The 16,723-nt window shown below is 38.2% G+C and overlaps 2 protein-coding genes across 7 annotated transcripts in view; one reads left to right on the top strand and one right to left on the bottom strand.

Moving 5' to 3' along the window:
• The window catches only part of LOC117445661 (E3 ubiquitin-protein ligase RNF14-like), a 33,766-nt gene extending 20,524 nt beyond the window's left edge, over positions 1-13,242 (bottom strand). For 4 of the 5 annotated variants that reach the window (XM_034081444.2, XM_034081446.2, XM_034081443.2 and 1 more), the window contains exons 1-7: positions 13,082-13,242; positions 10,532-10,662; positions 9,557-10,399; positions 8,874-8,952; positions 8,247-8,450; positions 7,071-7,243; positions 6,714-6,889 (exon numbers count right to left, since the gene is read on the bottom strand). In XM_034081444.2, coding sequence (XP_033937335.1) covers positions 6,752-6,889; positions 7,071-7,243; positions 8,247-8,450; positions 8,874-8,952; positions 9,557-10,399; positions 10,532-10,662; positions 13,082-13,235 — 1,722 coding nt within the window. In that variant the 5' untranslated portion in view covers positions 13,236-13,242 and the 3' untranslated portion in view covers positions 6,714-6,751. Of the gene's footprint in view, positions 1-5,779; positions 6,890-7,070; positions 7,244-8,246; positions 8,451-8,873; positions 8,953-9,556; positions 10,400-10,531; positions 10,663-13,081 lie in introns of those variants that run through there. The other variant, XM_034081442.2, reaches the window with a different exon arrangement.
• Positions 13,243-13,262: 20 nt separating this feature from the next.
• LOC117445663 (E3 ubiquitin/ISG15 ligase TRIM25-like) lies at positions 13,263-16,424 on the top strand. 2 transcript variants are annotated; one of them, XM_034081449.2, is made up of 2 exons: positions 13,263-13,519; positions 14,538-16,424. In XM_034081449.2, exon 2 carries the CDS (start codon positions 14,674-14,676, stop codon positions 16,042-16,044), a length of 1,371 nt encoding a protein of 456 aa, XP_033937340.1. In that variant the 5' UTR covers positions 13,263-13,519; positions 14,538-14,673; the 3' UTR covers positions 16,045-16,424. The 2 variants fall into 2 exon arrangements, with proteins under 2 accessions (XP_033937340.1, XP_033937339.1); XM_034081448.2 differs by having other exon boundaries at positions 13,263-13,529.
• Positions 16,425-16,723: the final 299 nt, after the last annotated feature.

The following is a 16,723-nucleotide window of genomic DNA, read 5'->3' as shown; positions in this document are numbered from 1 at the left end:
GTAAAAACATGTAGATCATTGACTGGCCTCTCTTTCATTCAAACATCGATAAAAAAAACCTTCCTCTATAGCTGGATGAACAAACACATTGTTTAATGGTCTTTAGTTCTGTTTTTGAAATGTGTGCCAGTTGTTCTTAAAAAATAATATTTTGTAAACTATCGAATAAAATCATTATCTACTAACTAAAACAGCTAAATGGAAAACAGACATTTTTGTTCTTGTTATACATTCATACAGAATAAATAGTAAGGAAAAAAAGAACAATATAAAACGTTAAAACAATACATTGATAATCCACTGACTCATATTATGGAGGTAAGGTGCAGGGGTGTCAAACTAAATTTCATCAAGGGCCACATTAACATTATGGTTGCACTCAAAGGGCCGGTTGTAACTTTAAGACTATAAATATATTATATATATATATATATATATAATAATGTATTATATATTACATAATTGCAAGTCTCTTCATTGCACATGTCACAACATTTGATGCATTGTGGGACATGTAGTTTATGGGCAACGTGCTTCTGTATAATATAACTGTATAATTATATTCTTTGCAAGCTCTTGCAGGCCAGATAAAATGAAGTCGCAGCGGGCCTTGAGTTTGACACCCCTGGTCTAATGGATTTGTGTTCCTGAATCATTACTTAATCATCACCATCATATCCTCTATTTGTCTAACAGAAGATTTAAAGTTGTTGAGTCATCACAACTGTTAAAAACTATACACATTTCTCCCAGGGCTGTGAAAATGTAAAGCAGAAAGATTTTAATGTGTTTAAAAATACAATCGTTGTAGCGGCACAAACTCCCTATGCGTTATGCCGCTGAGAGGCTAATATGTGCTCTTTGCTGTGACGCGTTCCATATAAGAGTCCAAAGTCATTTATAGTCCAGTGTTTAATAAAACGAAAACAAACAATATACAACTCCCGACGTAACGGTCATCAGAGCGCCAATCACCCTCTTCCTACATCATATCCTCCAAACCGAAGGTGACTAAATACCAATAAACCACACCCACGTGACCATTGCCGGAAGTGATAAACAATAAGAATTAAACGTGATGCAAACAGAAATGAAGATAATAATAATAGAAGTAATAAGTAATGGAAAAAAAGGTATTTTGGCTCATAAAATCGTAATTGTCATCATCACCATCATTATCAAGGCTGTCAATGCCAGACGATGGTTCTGTGTTGATACTGGATTGCTCTATAGATTATGGCCATATAGTTGCCCTGGCAAGGCCTTGAGCCTCATGGCCAGTCTTTGCAGCAACATTAAATGCTTTTGATACATTCTTTAACAAATCAGACTATTAGAGTATCAATATAATGAATATGTATTGTGTATTAACTCCCGTTTTTGACTTCCACATATCGTCACCTTAGAAGTTTATATTTCAGAACTTGTTAACAAACAGTTATTAACACATCCAGCAGACACAGTTTCACATAATGTTTCATTCATACTTGTGTTTCTCTTCGCCTGGTGAATACGAATCCAATATTCACTCTCCTTTTAGCTATATTTTAGTCTCTACCAACTCAAACTTATTGGCTATTATGTAACACAAATGTACATAAAGCAACAGGTGCTTTGTATAATGCACTAAGCACACAATACAATTCTTTCAATCCCTTTTTAACTTGTCATCTTTTGTTCTGGAGAGTGCCCCTTTTTATTTAAGAGTGTTATAATTGATGTGCGCTGTTCTTCGATATCATTCTTTTTGTGAATGCCTTTTTCTTTTCTGTTGTATTTTATATCTCATATGAACAACACAAGAAACTACTTAATAATGACAAACACATGTCCACTCCTCCAGTTTGTTTTAAGGAGCACTGTCAAACAGTAAAGCAAACAGTTGTTTAGACGTTAATGAGGAAGTGATGACCCCAGTGTGGAAACTGGGTGTTTACTAGAAGAGAGTCACACACACACACACACACACACACACACACACACACACACACACACACACACACACACACACACACACACACACACACACACACACACACACACACACACACACACACACACACACACACACACACACACACACACACACACACACACACACACACACACACACACACACACACACACACACACACACACACACACACACACACACAGAGAGAGAGAGAGAGCAGAGAGAGAGAGAGCAGAGAGAGAGAGAGCAGAGAGCACCAGAATTGTTTGGCTTAATATGAAAGACAGCTGCAGATTTCCGATCATGATGTCTCAGACAGCCTGGGGACATGCAACCGTGGTCTTTGTTCCACTTTTATGACAGAACAGTGGAGGAAGGGAGGGAGATGTTTAATAAACAGGAAATCAATCAGTGAGTAGTTGTAAAATGCCCAACAATGACCTGCTCTGAGCCCTCTGTAGGTCATTGAAATGGTATAAACTGTACATTTCTGAAAAATAGAGGCTAAATATGTACCTATATAACGTTGCAAGTAGAGGATAAAAGATTTCCAAGCAGAACTTGCAACTAATGTTTTTGTTTAATGCAACAAGTGTGTTGATTCTGTGATGAAAAGTTACTATATAACAGTATTTACTACATCATTCCATTTTATTGATCCTGGTTGAGAAGTTTGCATGTCACATTGGCAGTACATCAATAAACCACATTGTCATAATAATGCTAAATCAAACCTCAAGTACTACCATGGAATAATAGAGTATATCCTATCAAGCAGATCCATGCATACAAAGTGCAAAGGTGCATTATAATTTTGTGTGCAGCTATTGACAGGCACATCTATGGAAAATAACAAACAAACTTTTGTCTCTTCATTACATTATAGCAGTAATCAGGGTTCGTACGGGTGCTTGAAATCCTTGAAAATGCTTGAAATTTGACGTGGTGTTTTCAAGGTTGGGAAAGTGCTTGAATTTTGGGAATGGTGCTTGAAATTGAGATAAAGTGCTTGAAAATGTAAATGCTTTACTTTTACAAAAAATTGCTGTCTGACTGAATAGTTCGCTTTTTAGATTAAAAGAAAAGAATTGCTTCGCTTCTACATAAAACCGCTCCGCTGCACCTTCCCGCGCTATGCGCGCGACCTGCAGGTGTTTGTGTTACGTGTGACCTGGGCATTCTGATGAGAGATAGATGACTGTGTGCCAGGAGGTTGCCGTTTCAACGAGCGTTGGCTAGCAGAAGACAAATACAAGCCATGGCTAAGACTAGGGTCAAGCCCACGAGTAGCCTCCTGCAAAGTTTGCAACAAATAACGATGCGAGAGTCTGCGCTGACGAGCCATGAAAGGTACGCCGTAGAAGAGCATTTTAGATTAGGCTAACGTTGCATGTTACGTTTGTTTAAGCTAACGTTAGCTAGCTGAATAGCGAACTCGATTGAGGGATAATAATAATTGCAGGGGACAATCATTTCAGAGGAGCGTACCTATGTTATGTGCGTTACAGTCGCCATCGTGTGGTGTTCAGAGGATGAAGCACTCACGGCATTTCGTGTTATAGTCATGAAATATAATCTATTGATTCGACACAGAGCGATTTTGAAAGCAATGTATTTCTACTGGTAGTATGTGTTCGTGCCTAAACCAAATGTGACTTGCTCTATCGAAATCAGTCGCATTGACCCGAAGACACATTTTCGTTTGTATTACTGGTCTGGGGGAAGCTCGCGAGTGTGTTTGTGTATTTTTGCGTGTGTGTACCGGGGAAACACTCACAAGAAACACCGGCTGTTGTTATGCTTGCTGTGACGTTACATTAGTCCGTTCTCCGCTTGTAATTATGCCGAAGCTTCAAAGTTGTATTTATCATCTGAATTTGCCGAAACAAGTTTAATATTCTGAAAGCCAATACTTTGTTTATTTTAAAACAGATGAAAACAAACTGTCTTTTATATAAAATTGAAGTATTATACAAGTAAAACTACATTTTGCTTTAATCCCATGTAATTGTAGAATGAACACAGTCTTCCTTTGAAGATGTATAAGTCAGGTGTCTTGAGTAGTCAACACTACCTACAAATCATTGTGCACATTTTGTAAATATTATTTTCCACTTGTTACCATTGTGAGTCTATTTCTATGCAGCTCTGCGTGATTTTGTGGCTACAATTCAGGCTAATATGCTACCAGAGGTGGAATAAGTACTCAGATGTTGTACTTGAGTAAAAGTAGAAGTACTCAGATATTGTTTGAGTAAAAGTAGAAGTACTCAGATATTGTACTTGAGTAAAAGTAGAAGTACTCAGATATTGTTTGAGTAAAAGTAGAAGTACTCAGATATTGTACTTGAGTAAAAGTAGAAGTACTCAGATATTGTACTTGAGTAAAAGTAGAAGTACTCAGATCTTGTAGTGAAATTATAAGTACTCAGATCTTGTACTTAGTAAAAGTAGAAGTACTCAGATCTTGTACTTGAGTAAAAGTAGAAGTACTCAGATCGTGTACTTGAGTAAAAGTAGAAGTACTCAGGTCTTGTACTTGAGTAAAAGTAGAAGTACTCAGATCTTGTACTTGTGTAAAAGTAGAAGTACTCAGATCTTGTAGTGAAATTATAAGTACTCCGATCTTGTACTTAGTAAAAGTAGAAGTACTCAGATCTTGTACTTGAGTAAAAGTAGAAGTACTCAGATCGTGTACTTGAGTAAAAGTAGAAGTACTCAGATCTTGTACTTGAGTACAAGTAGAAGTACTCAGATCTTGTACTTGAGTAAAAGTAGAAGTACTCAGATCTTGTACTTAGTAAAAGTAGAAGTACCAGAGTGTAGGAATACGTAGTATTCTCATCTAAATATAGTGAAAGTAGCGACACTAAAAGTAGTCATTGTGCAGATTGGTCCATTTCAGAATAATATATATGATGTGTTTTATAATGATTGATCATGAAAGTGTTCTCAAAGCTGGTGAAGGTGCAGCTAGTTTGAAGTACTTTGTATACTGCAGGGTAGCTGGTGGATTTACTCCAGGTGGAACTAAAGTCTGATTTAACACTTGATTAGATTTCACATCATTCATCCACATCTGTGAAGTAACTAAAGGTGTTAAATACATGTAGTGCAGTAGAAGTACACCATGTACCTCTGAACTGTAGTGAGTAGAAGTACACCATGTACCTCTGAACTGTTGTGCAGTAGAAGTACACCATGTACCTCTGAACTGTAGAGGAGTAGAAGTACACCATGTACCTCTGAACTGTAGAGAAGTAGAAGTACAGCATGTACCTCTGACTTATGTTCACTGCCAACCTAAAAGTACCTCAACAATTAATCAATAATGTATTGAAAAGTTATTTGGCTGATTGTTTTATATCGGCTCAGCCAGGTTATATGGGATGCCCAGTCTACGTACAGATCACTAATTTTGAAATATTAAACTTAGTTTTCTTTTCTTTAATTTTTCATCCTCGTGTAGAATGCTATCACGAAACACACATGTGGTTGTTTATAGCATAAAGAACATCTGATTTAATGTGAGGTAGGGAAATAATCATTTGAGTATGTGTATATAAATATGTAATTTACAACAGCTGTAAGATGCTTGAAAAGCTGGAAAATGCACCTTGAAAATGCTTGAAAAGTGCTTGAATTTGACTTTGGAAAAGGTGTAAGAACCCTGAGTAATGTAATTGCATGGCTTACACCCTTGTAGAACAGTTCATTACATAAGAAGTAAGATGTATACAATAATTGATAACAAAAAATCCAGCTCTAATACTTGCTTAATTAATAGTTAATTCAGAGAAAAGTAAACTGCAACAATTCCAATACTTCATTGTCAAAGTATTTATTTGAAGCCGTATATTACTGGTTAAATGTGAAAGTATACTTTCTTAGTGTGATATGATAGCAGAGAGAATATGTTTGGATTTTGGACTGTTGTTCCAACAAAACAAGGCATTCAAAAGCGTCACCACAGGCTCAGGAAACACATAATCAGTTATTGAAGAAAATATTTGGTAGAAAGATGAAAAATGTTGCATAACCACTACGTTCAATAATTATAACTGGGGAAGAAATTATGCTTTGAATGAACTCTGATTTTCTTTTTCTTTTTAAAAAGCCCACTAACCGATTTCCTTTCTTAGAATATTCATATTTGATTTCAGAGCTGCAAACATGCATGCAGCAATGTAATGTTGGTTTATTATTAAATACATAATGATTAAGCATGTTTTTAAGAAAGCTGCATTTTACAGATGAAACAATAGGAATATTGTGTAGAGCAAAGTTAAAATGTGCCCAAGCTGCTGTTGATGTTGTTGCTGTTGCATTGTGGTTATTTAGCATCCTCTGTTGGTCAGACACAGTAAGACAGAGGTCTGATTTTTGTGAATGGTTTCAAATTAGTTATATTAATTAATTTTATTAATTATAAGAGAAATGTTTCACTTTTTTGTATGAATTAACAATCAATTAATGTGTTGGCCCATATAGCCTATATTGTTTTTTTATACAGATAATAGTACATTTGATCAAGAATTTCATCTGAATTGGGCTATTCTGCGCAATAGGTACTTCTACGTAATTTTAACACCATGATTCTTGAGTAATTTTTCCAATACTGACAGATTCACAATTTTTTTTCTGGCCACACACATTTTTGTTATTGTTTGCCCTATTTGAAAATCATCATGTATGTGAATTTTATTTTATTATTTATTAAAGTACACTTAAAAAGCAGAATAATTTAAACACAGCGTACCATGGGTTGCATCCCTCTGGCAGTGAAGGAGCACTGGGTCAGAACTCTCTGTAGTCAGCGGCGCAGCGACTGTCCACAAAGTGTTGGTTTGCACCTGTTTGCAGTCTGTCGAGGCAGGCCCAGCAGAATCTATTCAAGCACTTTGAGCACGTCATCATATTACATCCTCTGTTCTTCTACAACACAGAACACAATAAGATATGTGTTAACACATACTGTAGTACACAGTCAGAAATGTACACTGTAATAAAATGATTGATGATCTGTAAACAATTGATCGTCTGCACACATGAGTTCACGTGCAATCAAAGCCAGACAGCAGGACTTCTGTAATAGGTGAACACAGTATCTGGATACCTGTATTCTGCAGAAGCAGTGAGGACAGTTCTTGCTGTTAAAGACTATCCAGTCTTCACTCAGACAGTCCTCCACAGTTTCCCTCATTATTTTGCGGCCGTATCTGTTCTCCAGGAGGCGCTGCCTCTGCTTACTGCCGCTGGCATAGTCGTCCCACAGAGCCATCAGCCCCTCTGCAGACACACAGAAACACAGACCACGGCCTTAGATACACATCCAGACACAACACAATACACACAAATCAGAGGTGGAATTTGTCTAAGTACGTCTACTCAATTACTGTACTAATTACACATTTGAGCTTGTAAAGGTAAATAAAATAATAACTATATTTAGTTAGCATTTTAGATGCTTCTTCTTTTCTTCTAAAAACTGTACAGAATAACATACCATTTAAAACGTAAAAAAAGCAATTTAACCCCCCCTGTATGACATACATAATTAGGAACATGAGAGAACATCATATGAAGCAACATGATATTATATATTATAAGGGGCAAGTGCAAATAAAAAACAAGTTCTTGTATAATAAGAAAAATTATCTCATAATAAGGCATATTTCAGTCACAAAATACCACATAATAAGGTGAAAATATAATACAGAAATGGTCTTATAAAAGGCAGACATATTTGAATAGAATAACCTAATTAAAAACATTTGGAGGTGCTTATCCAAATACTTAAATGATGATACTAAAACAATACACATGAGATGACAAGAAAGTGAAAATAATAAATATAACACTAAAATAGTTTAAATAGTAATATAAAGTGATGCGATAATGGAAAGAGAAAACATTCTAGGTCGTCTTAGGATAATGAGTTTGAAGGAATCACATACTATACAGAGAAGCTGTATCAGAAACCAATGTGAGTTTGGAAAATTGCACAATGTAAATCTATTCCAGTAGACCGCAACAATGGAATTATGATCAGTAGAAATGGCCATGACATGGGACCTTTAATGTAAACGTAAAAATGTTTTTGATCAGCTGATATTGCTTGTCCTTGTATTTAAAGTATTTGCTTTTCATGCCACTAAAAACATCTACTGCATTACATTTTAAAGGGAAAAAAAACCATTTTAGTCAATAGATATTATATTATTTAAAAGACTTAGGTTTTCAGTTACTTTACAAATTATAAGCTAACATGTTACACATACTGCTTGTGTACCTTGTGACTGTGGCAGGTTTGCAATGCCCAGTTGTATTTCCTGTGTTTTCGTGCTCTTCTTCGCCCGGCACTCTTCTGTTCCATGGTAGGTCTTCTTGCAGCTGACGCAGAAGGCAAAGCCGCACACAGAGCACTGGGCGGCACGGCTGGACATCTCCACAATGACGGCCGAACCACAGGAAGTCCGAGGGCAGTACACCACATCTACGTGAAGAGGAGGAAAAAAGCAATAATCCATGAACCCACAGATTTATTTTTATGTATATTAAGGTGCTAAAAATATTATTTCTGTCTGGATATTCATGTGTCTCGTTTAACAACTGGCTCGAGAATAGCAGCTGAACATCCCATGCTTACCCTTAAATGGTTTCTGTATAATGAGGGATAGTCATTTGACAGGCTGACTCATATGACTATATATATTGGTGTTACATGAGTATATTAGGGGTGTTATAAAAGTGTAATTATGGTGTAATGTGGGAGCCATAATGGTGTAATAGGGGTGTATTATTGTGTAATATGGGTGTGATAACAGTGCAATAGGGGGAGTAATGTAGAATATAGCAATCAAGAAATGTTCATTTTTCTCAATGAGATTGCCCATTTAAGTGTTATAATGGTACACACCACCCATGCAGTCCAGCGTTGACTGTAGAAGGAGATGATCGTAGCGGTCGAACAGCTCCTCCCCTACCAGACTCCTCACCTACAGCACAAGGACAGTAGAAGGAGAAAAACTGTGTGTCAGAGAAGTCCGTAAATCTGAATCAAAATGCAAACTAATAAATATTAGGGTATTTTTTGTTGACCTGTACCAATTATTAGCTGATATAAGCTTATTCAGGATAATTCGATTGTTGGTTGGTATATCTGCATAAACTGAATTATTTATTTTTTTACTCCACTACATTATTTGAATAGCTAATTAAATAGTTATTAACATATTTCAAATACAACCCTTTTAGTAAGCTACTCTTCAACCCAAACATCTACAGTATTAAAGGTTACTTACATATTGATCAATAATAGTATAACGTAATATAAACAAAAATTAAGTTATTATATAAATTATATATCTATATAAATCAAGGAGAATTTAAGTAATATTCCTGTACTTTTACTTAGATTCAGTAACACATTGAATGCTTGATTTTCACTCATAACAGAGTATGAACATTGTAGTATTGCTAGCTACCTTTAAAATATCCAAATATTTTTGCTCAGTTTGAGCATAGGTCTTAGCTTCCAGAAGAAGCAAAACAGAAGAAAGCGCTGAGGTTGGCAGAAGGGACAGATGGACGGATCTGTACCAGTGCAGGTGTGGGGGTGGCAGGGCAGTCAGCGTCAGGACAGGTGACCCCTCGGACGTTCCCCTCTTTTATCTGGAGCTTGCAGAATTTGCCGAGACAGGCCCGGCAGAAAATATGGCCACATTCCGGCAGCTGCACACAGTCCGAACCAAGCCAGCCCTCAAAACACACACCACAGTCAAACACGGTGGTGGCAAACATTTTCTGTTTCTGAGCCGCATTATGGATCAAGAGCTGGGAGAGGAGAGTTTGTGACGGAGTAAGCGAGAGACCAGAGAGCGTTTGGTCTTCATTCTGAGAGGATTCTGAGGAGTGGGGCAAAGAAGCAGCTCCTTGTTCACTTTGATCCAGTAGGTCTGAGGAGCTGGGAGGAAGTAGTAATGAGGCTGAAACATCCCCTTCATTTAAGAACTCTTCCTGGCCATGTTTCAACTTGCCTGCGGCTGAGGACAGATCATTCTGGTGGTCAGCCGTAAACTCTGAGATCTGTTTAGCCTCACTAGCATCTGAAGATATTTGGTTAGAGTGGTCATGGCCATCTGTAAGGAACACTCTTGGATTCTCCTCTTCCAAGGATCGTGCAGAAAGGTCTGGTTTACATAAATCTGACACATTACAAACTGTGGGTTCTGACTTTGGATTGGAGTGATTGTTCTTTGGTTCCAAGAGTGCAGCATTTGATGGTTCCTGCAGGCTGTGTTCTTCAGAGGGGAGCTCCAGCAGAGTATGGATGCCCAGGAACTTGAGAGCATCTTCTTTAAGAAACTGTACCCAGGAGAAGAGCACCACAGCGCCTCCAGTGGCCTGGTAGAGGTCAGTCAGCTGATCAGAGACTGCAGAGAGCTGTGGGAGATGAGGGCAAATTGATTGATGTAATCTTTGTTGACACTTTGCAATCTGCAGTCATCTATTTCTGTCTGGTTGTAAATGTGATCAATAAAGTTTTAATTGACCCACATGGCTTGTACTGATTACCTGAGTGTGTGTCAGCCAGCTGCAAGAGAGGATGAAGGAGGGGGGGCAGCAGGATGGGTAGTCCTCAGGGAGTTCAAAGGTCAGCAGCACAGGTGGAAGGAACGATATCTCATACTGCCTCAGCGTATCTCCTTTGGAAAAAACAATAAGATCTCATGACCAAAGTGCATTACATACTTTAAACAATTCAGTAAATGTGTGGTCCAAGTTACTAAGTACATTTACTGAAGCACTGTACTTAAGTAACATTTAAAGATACTTGTACTTTACTTGAGTATTTATATTTATTTTTGCTACTCTGTACTTCTACCCCCACTACAATTCAGAGGTTAAGTGTGTACTTTTAATCCACTACATCTACACTGCCTTTAGTTACTTTACAGATTTAGATTAATAATGTGAAATATAAAAACTTAAATAAGACTTTAGTGACACCTGCAGTAAATTCACAAGCTACCATGCAGTATACAAAGTAATTAAAACTAGCTGCACCTTTATAAGCTTTGATAACAGATTAATGCATCAATAATTATAATCAAAACACATGATATATATTATTCTGAAATGGACCAATCTGCATAATAAGTATTTTTACTTTTGGCACAGTATATTTTTGATGACAATACTTTAGTAGGGGAGACCAGGGACAGTTGCAACACTTTTTGGGTTTTTCCCCATAAAAAAACATTTACAATAGGATAGCCATTTTGTTATTATACATTAACAATATGTCAGCTACTGAAACAATGTATTTAAGATGTTTTTATGAAATAAGTACAGGTTGGAAAATGTATTTTTTTTTTTTAAACTCAACTGTTACAACTGTCCTTGTGTACAGGGACAGTTGTAACACATGCCAGGCACGGTTGTAACATGTTAATAACGGTTACCTTTTTCACACTTACATGACAACAAATAGGGAAAGCTGTAAAATTCTAAGGCAACTAGATTTGAATGGGGTTTCACACATCCTCCAACAAACAATGAACAATGAACAGGATAACAGATAACACACACAGCATCATCATCCTCTGTGAAGGATTAAACTGTTCTCTGAGAGGTGCTTCTACCTTAATTATGTAGACCTACCTCCTTTGAGCTGAGACCATAATATAAATCAGCTGCCTCCATCAGGTAGTCTCTCAAAAGCATCTCCTGCTCTGTTGAGAACACCTTCTTTGGTGTCTAGTAGCCTACTCTTGGGGGTGTTTATGATCCCTGACTCTCCAACCTCAGCCTCTTTTTATGGAACCGGTACAGGGTGACATGGCATATATCCAGGGACTTTGCCACTTCCCTGAATGATTTGCCCTTCTCAACTTCATTTGAGGCCCTCTGCAGCAGAGCAAGTGGCACTCCCCTGTCTGTCTTCCTCTTTCTGACATTTGGCATACTGTAAACACACACACACACTGTACAGTATTATATTCTGTTTATTTTTACAGGGACAATGCACACCAATCAACAATACAACTGTATGCTTGAATGAACAATTGATCATTCAAGCAAATGAGCCATCATTGTAAATGTGCCATGTTACAACCGTCCCGTTACAACCGTCCCAGGACCACCAGTCTTGCTTCCACCCCCTGTGAACCTGCCTGATTTCTCGCTTTACCCATATTTAGCTAGTTATATTTGTAGCTTACAAAACAGTGATTCTAATAATACTAGTTTGGATTCCTAGACATTTGAACTCAAGACAGTATCCAAAAAATTCATCATATAATTTGAGTTAATATTTTACCTCAGAAACACACTTTTGCTGATATCTTACGTGAGAAATTCAAACATGGCTCCTTTTTTTCTCAGCGATCTTACCATCTAACTGCGCATGTGCAGAGTGAGTTTCATCACTCTAGCTCTAGCTTGTTTGTGATTGGAGATAGTGAAGGTGTTACAACCGACCCGTGTTACAACTGTCCCTGGTCTCCCTTCTTTTACTTGAGTAACATATCGAATACATAACTTTGACTTGTAACAGCAGGCGCGGTTCTAACAATGAAAAGTTTTTTTGTTTTTTTTAAATGTTAAATGTGTTAGTGCAAACATTACACTATAACTTAAGCTGAAGCTAACAGTAATAACTATAAGATCTATCTGAAATAAATAAGTGTACTGAAACAAATACCAGTAACTCTATTGCATTGTTTTCTTATGCGCAATCACTTCATACTGTCTAGTACTCTTTTTCGTCCTGCATTTATTGTGCCCCCCTCAGAAAATAACTGGCCCCCCAGTGAAATTGGTCTAGAACCGCCACTGTGTAACAGAGTATTCCTACATTCTGGTACTTCTACTTTTACTCAAGATCTGAGTATTTCTTCCACCTCTGCTTATAAGTAACATTGCTTGGATGATATAATACAAATGATAAAATATACTATAGCCAACTGTAAGATATACAGTATTTTTCAATTATAACGTGTCTCACGTATTTCCAATTTAAAGCTAATTGACGGATCTAATTTTTACAAAATGTTCATTTTATAACCCACACACCCTTCTATTATATCAACAACATCACATTTTTCAAGCTGGTTTATTTACCTTCTTTCAAAAGCACGTTGAAGCCTGCAGGCAGCTCAACACACGCTCGGATTTCTCCGGCAAACTTCGACTCATTTCGGACAAACTCCTCCGAATCAAAGATACTCTCCAGGGCGAGCAGTTCGTCTTCCTGCTCCTCGATGTCCGCATTCATATCTCCAGTCCCAACAAACCTCACCTTCTGCTCAGTGCTCCTCGCTCTGTTTGTTTCTGAAGCTGCCTGTTCGGGAAATAAGTTTTTGACTTAGCTTGTCAAATTCTTCCGGTTAAGTGCATGGATTGACCTTTAAAACAATTCTTGATAGTGTGTGAACTTCTCGGTGTCCAGTAGACTGTGCCAGCCTGCTCCCGTTGACTCATCTGTGTATGATGCAAGGCGCAGCACAAAGCAGCAACCTCACCCCATGCTGATGACTCTGCAAAACAGGCCAACATTATGTAATTTACGGTAATTATGTTCACAAACTTTGCACACACTATAGGTAGCCTACTTGTGGGTTATCTGTCGCCACTTTTGTTCAGACTCTCTAAATACGCACTTTTTTTTGTTTTGTTTAGAATCTCTCCAAGTCTAAATAACCCTAACCTTAGGATTAACGTTTGTTATTTAGAGAAATTAAAAAGTTCATGTTGAGGATCCAGCTACCCGCCATTAAAAGGTGGCGACAGATAACCCACAAGTACCCGATATTGGTATGAAGGTATGGGGTTAATATCCAAACAAAAACATTAACATATTTTGAGTTGCATACATTTTCCGGGAATCAAAGACATGTTGATATACAGTATACATAGAGATATACTATATTGCAAATGAGTGTATAACGTGGTGGAATATAGCCTATATACTGCTTTATTTTTACCTTTTGCTACACGACATAATATACAGATTAAGATTTGCCTTAGAAAACAGAGACATAATAACCCTTTTTAGTACAAATCAAGTTCCCAAACAAGACTAAAAACATTTGAAACAACAGGACATGGTGATGGTGACAAGTTGACAACCATGTATGTCTGTAATAAAACATGCATTGTTACCATACACAATAACCTAGTCAAAAAACGAAGTAAAGGGAAATAAATGGGAGGTTAGCCCTTGGCGGGTCTATATTATGAGGAGTTATAATTAGTATAACTGATGATTTGTATGTTGTATTACATCTGCAGTACATATTTAAGATTAATTTAATAAACAGAAAGGTTTGAACTGGATTACAGAATCAATCAGTTACATTTCAAACTGGGGAGCCATCTATTTGCCGTCTGATTTGAAGAGTTTGTCATCTTAAAGCTAAAGTCACCAGTGTTTCAAATGACAAATGAGCTCTATTGTAAACAAGTGTTGAACACACAGTATCGCTCTTGAACTGCTCCTCTTCCTGGAATGAATCATGGCTTGATAACCCCTCCCTGTTCTTCCTGCTCATATATTTCCCTGTCCCCTCCCCTTTAGATCTACAGTTTGAAGATGGGTGTAACCAACAGAGTGAAGGGCAAAAGCTGCAGACACACAGGTTATTCAGACCAACGCTGAATCTAGTTCAGTTTCTCAGGAATTGAAACTGAGTCCGTTGTCGCTGAGAGGTGAAATGGCGCAGAAAGGGTTTGAGCTGGACCGTGAAACCTTCTCTTGTTCGATCTGTTTGGATCTACTAAAGGACCCAGTGGCTATTCCCTGTGGACACAGCTACTGCATGAACTGTATTCAAAGCTATTGGGATGAAGAGGATGGAAAGAAACCCCACAGCTGCCCTCAGTGTAGGCAGGCCTTCACACCAAGGCCAGTCCTGGGGAAAAACACCATGTTAGCAGCTTTAGTGGAGGAGCTGAAGAAGACTGGACCCCCACCTGCTCCTGCTGATCTCTGCTTTGCTGGACCTGAAGACGAAGCATGTGATTTCTGCTCTGGGAGAAAACTGAAAGCTCTCAAGTCCTGTCTGGTGTGTCTGGCCTCTTACTGTGAGAAACACCTCCAGCCTCATTATGATTCACCCAAATTTGCGAAACACAAGCTGGTGGAGCCCTCCAGGAGTCTTCAGGAGAACATCTGCTCTCGTCACGACGAGGTGATGAAGTTGTTCTGCCGCACCGATCAGCAGTGTATCTGTTATCTCTGCTCTGTGGACGAACACAAAGGCCACGACGCGGTGTCGGCTGCAGCAGAGAGGACTGAGAAACACAAAGAACTCGAGGGGAGTCGACAAAACATCCAGCAGAGAATCCAGGACAGAGAGAAGGAGGTGAAGCTGCTTCAGCAGGAGGCGGAGGCCATCAATCGCTCTGCTGATAAAGCAGTGGAGGACAGTGAGGAGATCTTCTCTGAGCTGATCCGTGTCATGGAGAAGAGAAGCTCTGATGTGAAGCAGCAGGTCAGATCCCAGCAGGAATCTGAGGTGAGTCGAGTCAAAGAGCTTCAGGAGAAGCTAGAGCATGAGATCGCTGAGCTGCAGAGGAAAGACGCTGACCTGAATCAGCTCTCACACACAGAGGATCACATTGAGTTTCTTCACAAATACCCTTCACTGTCACAACCCGCTGAATCTGCAGACTCATCCAGCATCAACATCCGCCCTCTGCGTTACTTTGAAGATGGGACAGCGGCTGTGGCAGCAGTCAGAGATAAACTTCAAGACGTTCTGAGAAAGAAATGGGCCGACGTCTTACTGACAGTGAGTAGGGTAGATGTTTTACTGACAAAACCTCAGCCAAAGACCAGAAGTGATTGGGAAATTGCAATAGATTCAAACACAGCAAACACACGCCTGTTATTATCTGAGGGTAAAAAAATAAAGGAAATAAGAAAGAAAAGGAAAAAACATTTTGTTATCACCCAGCCAAATCCACTTCCTGTTTTGAATTCCCAAGTAGAGGGGGTTGACTGGATGCGGTCACTGCGAGGTAGAGTTGAGAGGGAAAGAAATGTCTCACAAATGCTGGATTTTTCTTTTCTTAGTGACTGAAGACACACTCTCTTAAATAGACAAGTCATTTAAGAGAGTGCCTTTCATTCTGGGTCATAAGAAAGAAAGCACCAGCACTTCCTTTATTGTACATATTTTGATCTTTGTAAAGGAATCCTTAATTACTTTAACATTTACTGTATTTTCAGGTAGATCAATGGTGTTGTAGTCTTTGTTATATGGTATTAAAAACTGTCATAATCATAAAGAGATTGTTCATTATTGTCTTTTACAATGCTGGGGATCTGGTGAATTGCTTGTGTGGATAAAGGGAAAATGTACATTAAATCAGGGAACGCCGGTCATTTAAGAGACTTTCCCCGATGGGATGTGTACAAACTGAATGTTTCCATAATGAATAAACAAACAGGAAGAAAGCATTTTCCTCTTGTCTTTATTCCTGGGTTTCACACAAAGCTGATAGAGCATACAAGATAAGAGTATAACTGATATAGTTTAGCTCCTGATGCACCACAAGGTACTTTTTTTGTCATTAAAACAGGTGTTATTAATATTTAGTCAGGCTTGTTTTTTTCCACTTTAGCATATTGACTAAGCTGCTGTTGTTGAATGTGAGAGTTGCCACTGTCTGTCATAATTAAAGTACAATCTTAGTACTTCTGTTCTTCTAAATAAATGAAATGGCTTATGAAGACCACAACATTTTTATCTTATTCAT

Source organism: Pseudochaenichthys georgianus, chromosome 4 (assembly GCF_902827115.2).
Source record: "Pseudochaenichthys georgianus chromosome 4, fPseGeo1.2, whole genome shotgun sequence".
Classification (NCBI taxonomy): domain Eukaryota; kingdom Metazoa; phylum Chordata; class Actinopteri; order Perciformes; family Channichthyidae; genus Pseudochaenichthys; species Pseudochaenichthys georgianus.
This window is presented reverse-complemented; position numbering and strand designations above follow the sequence as displayed.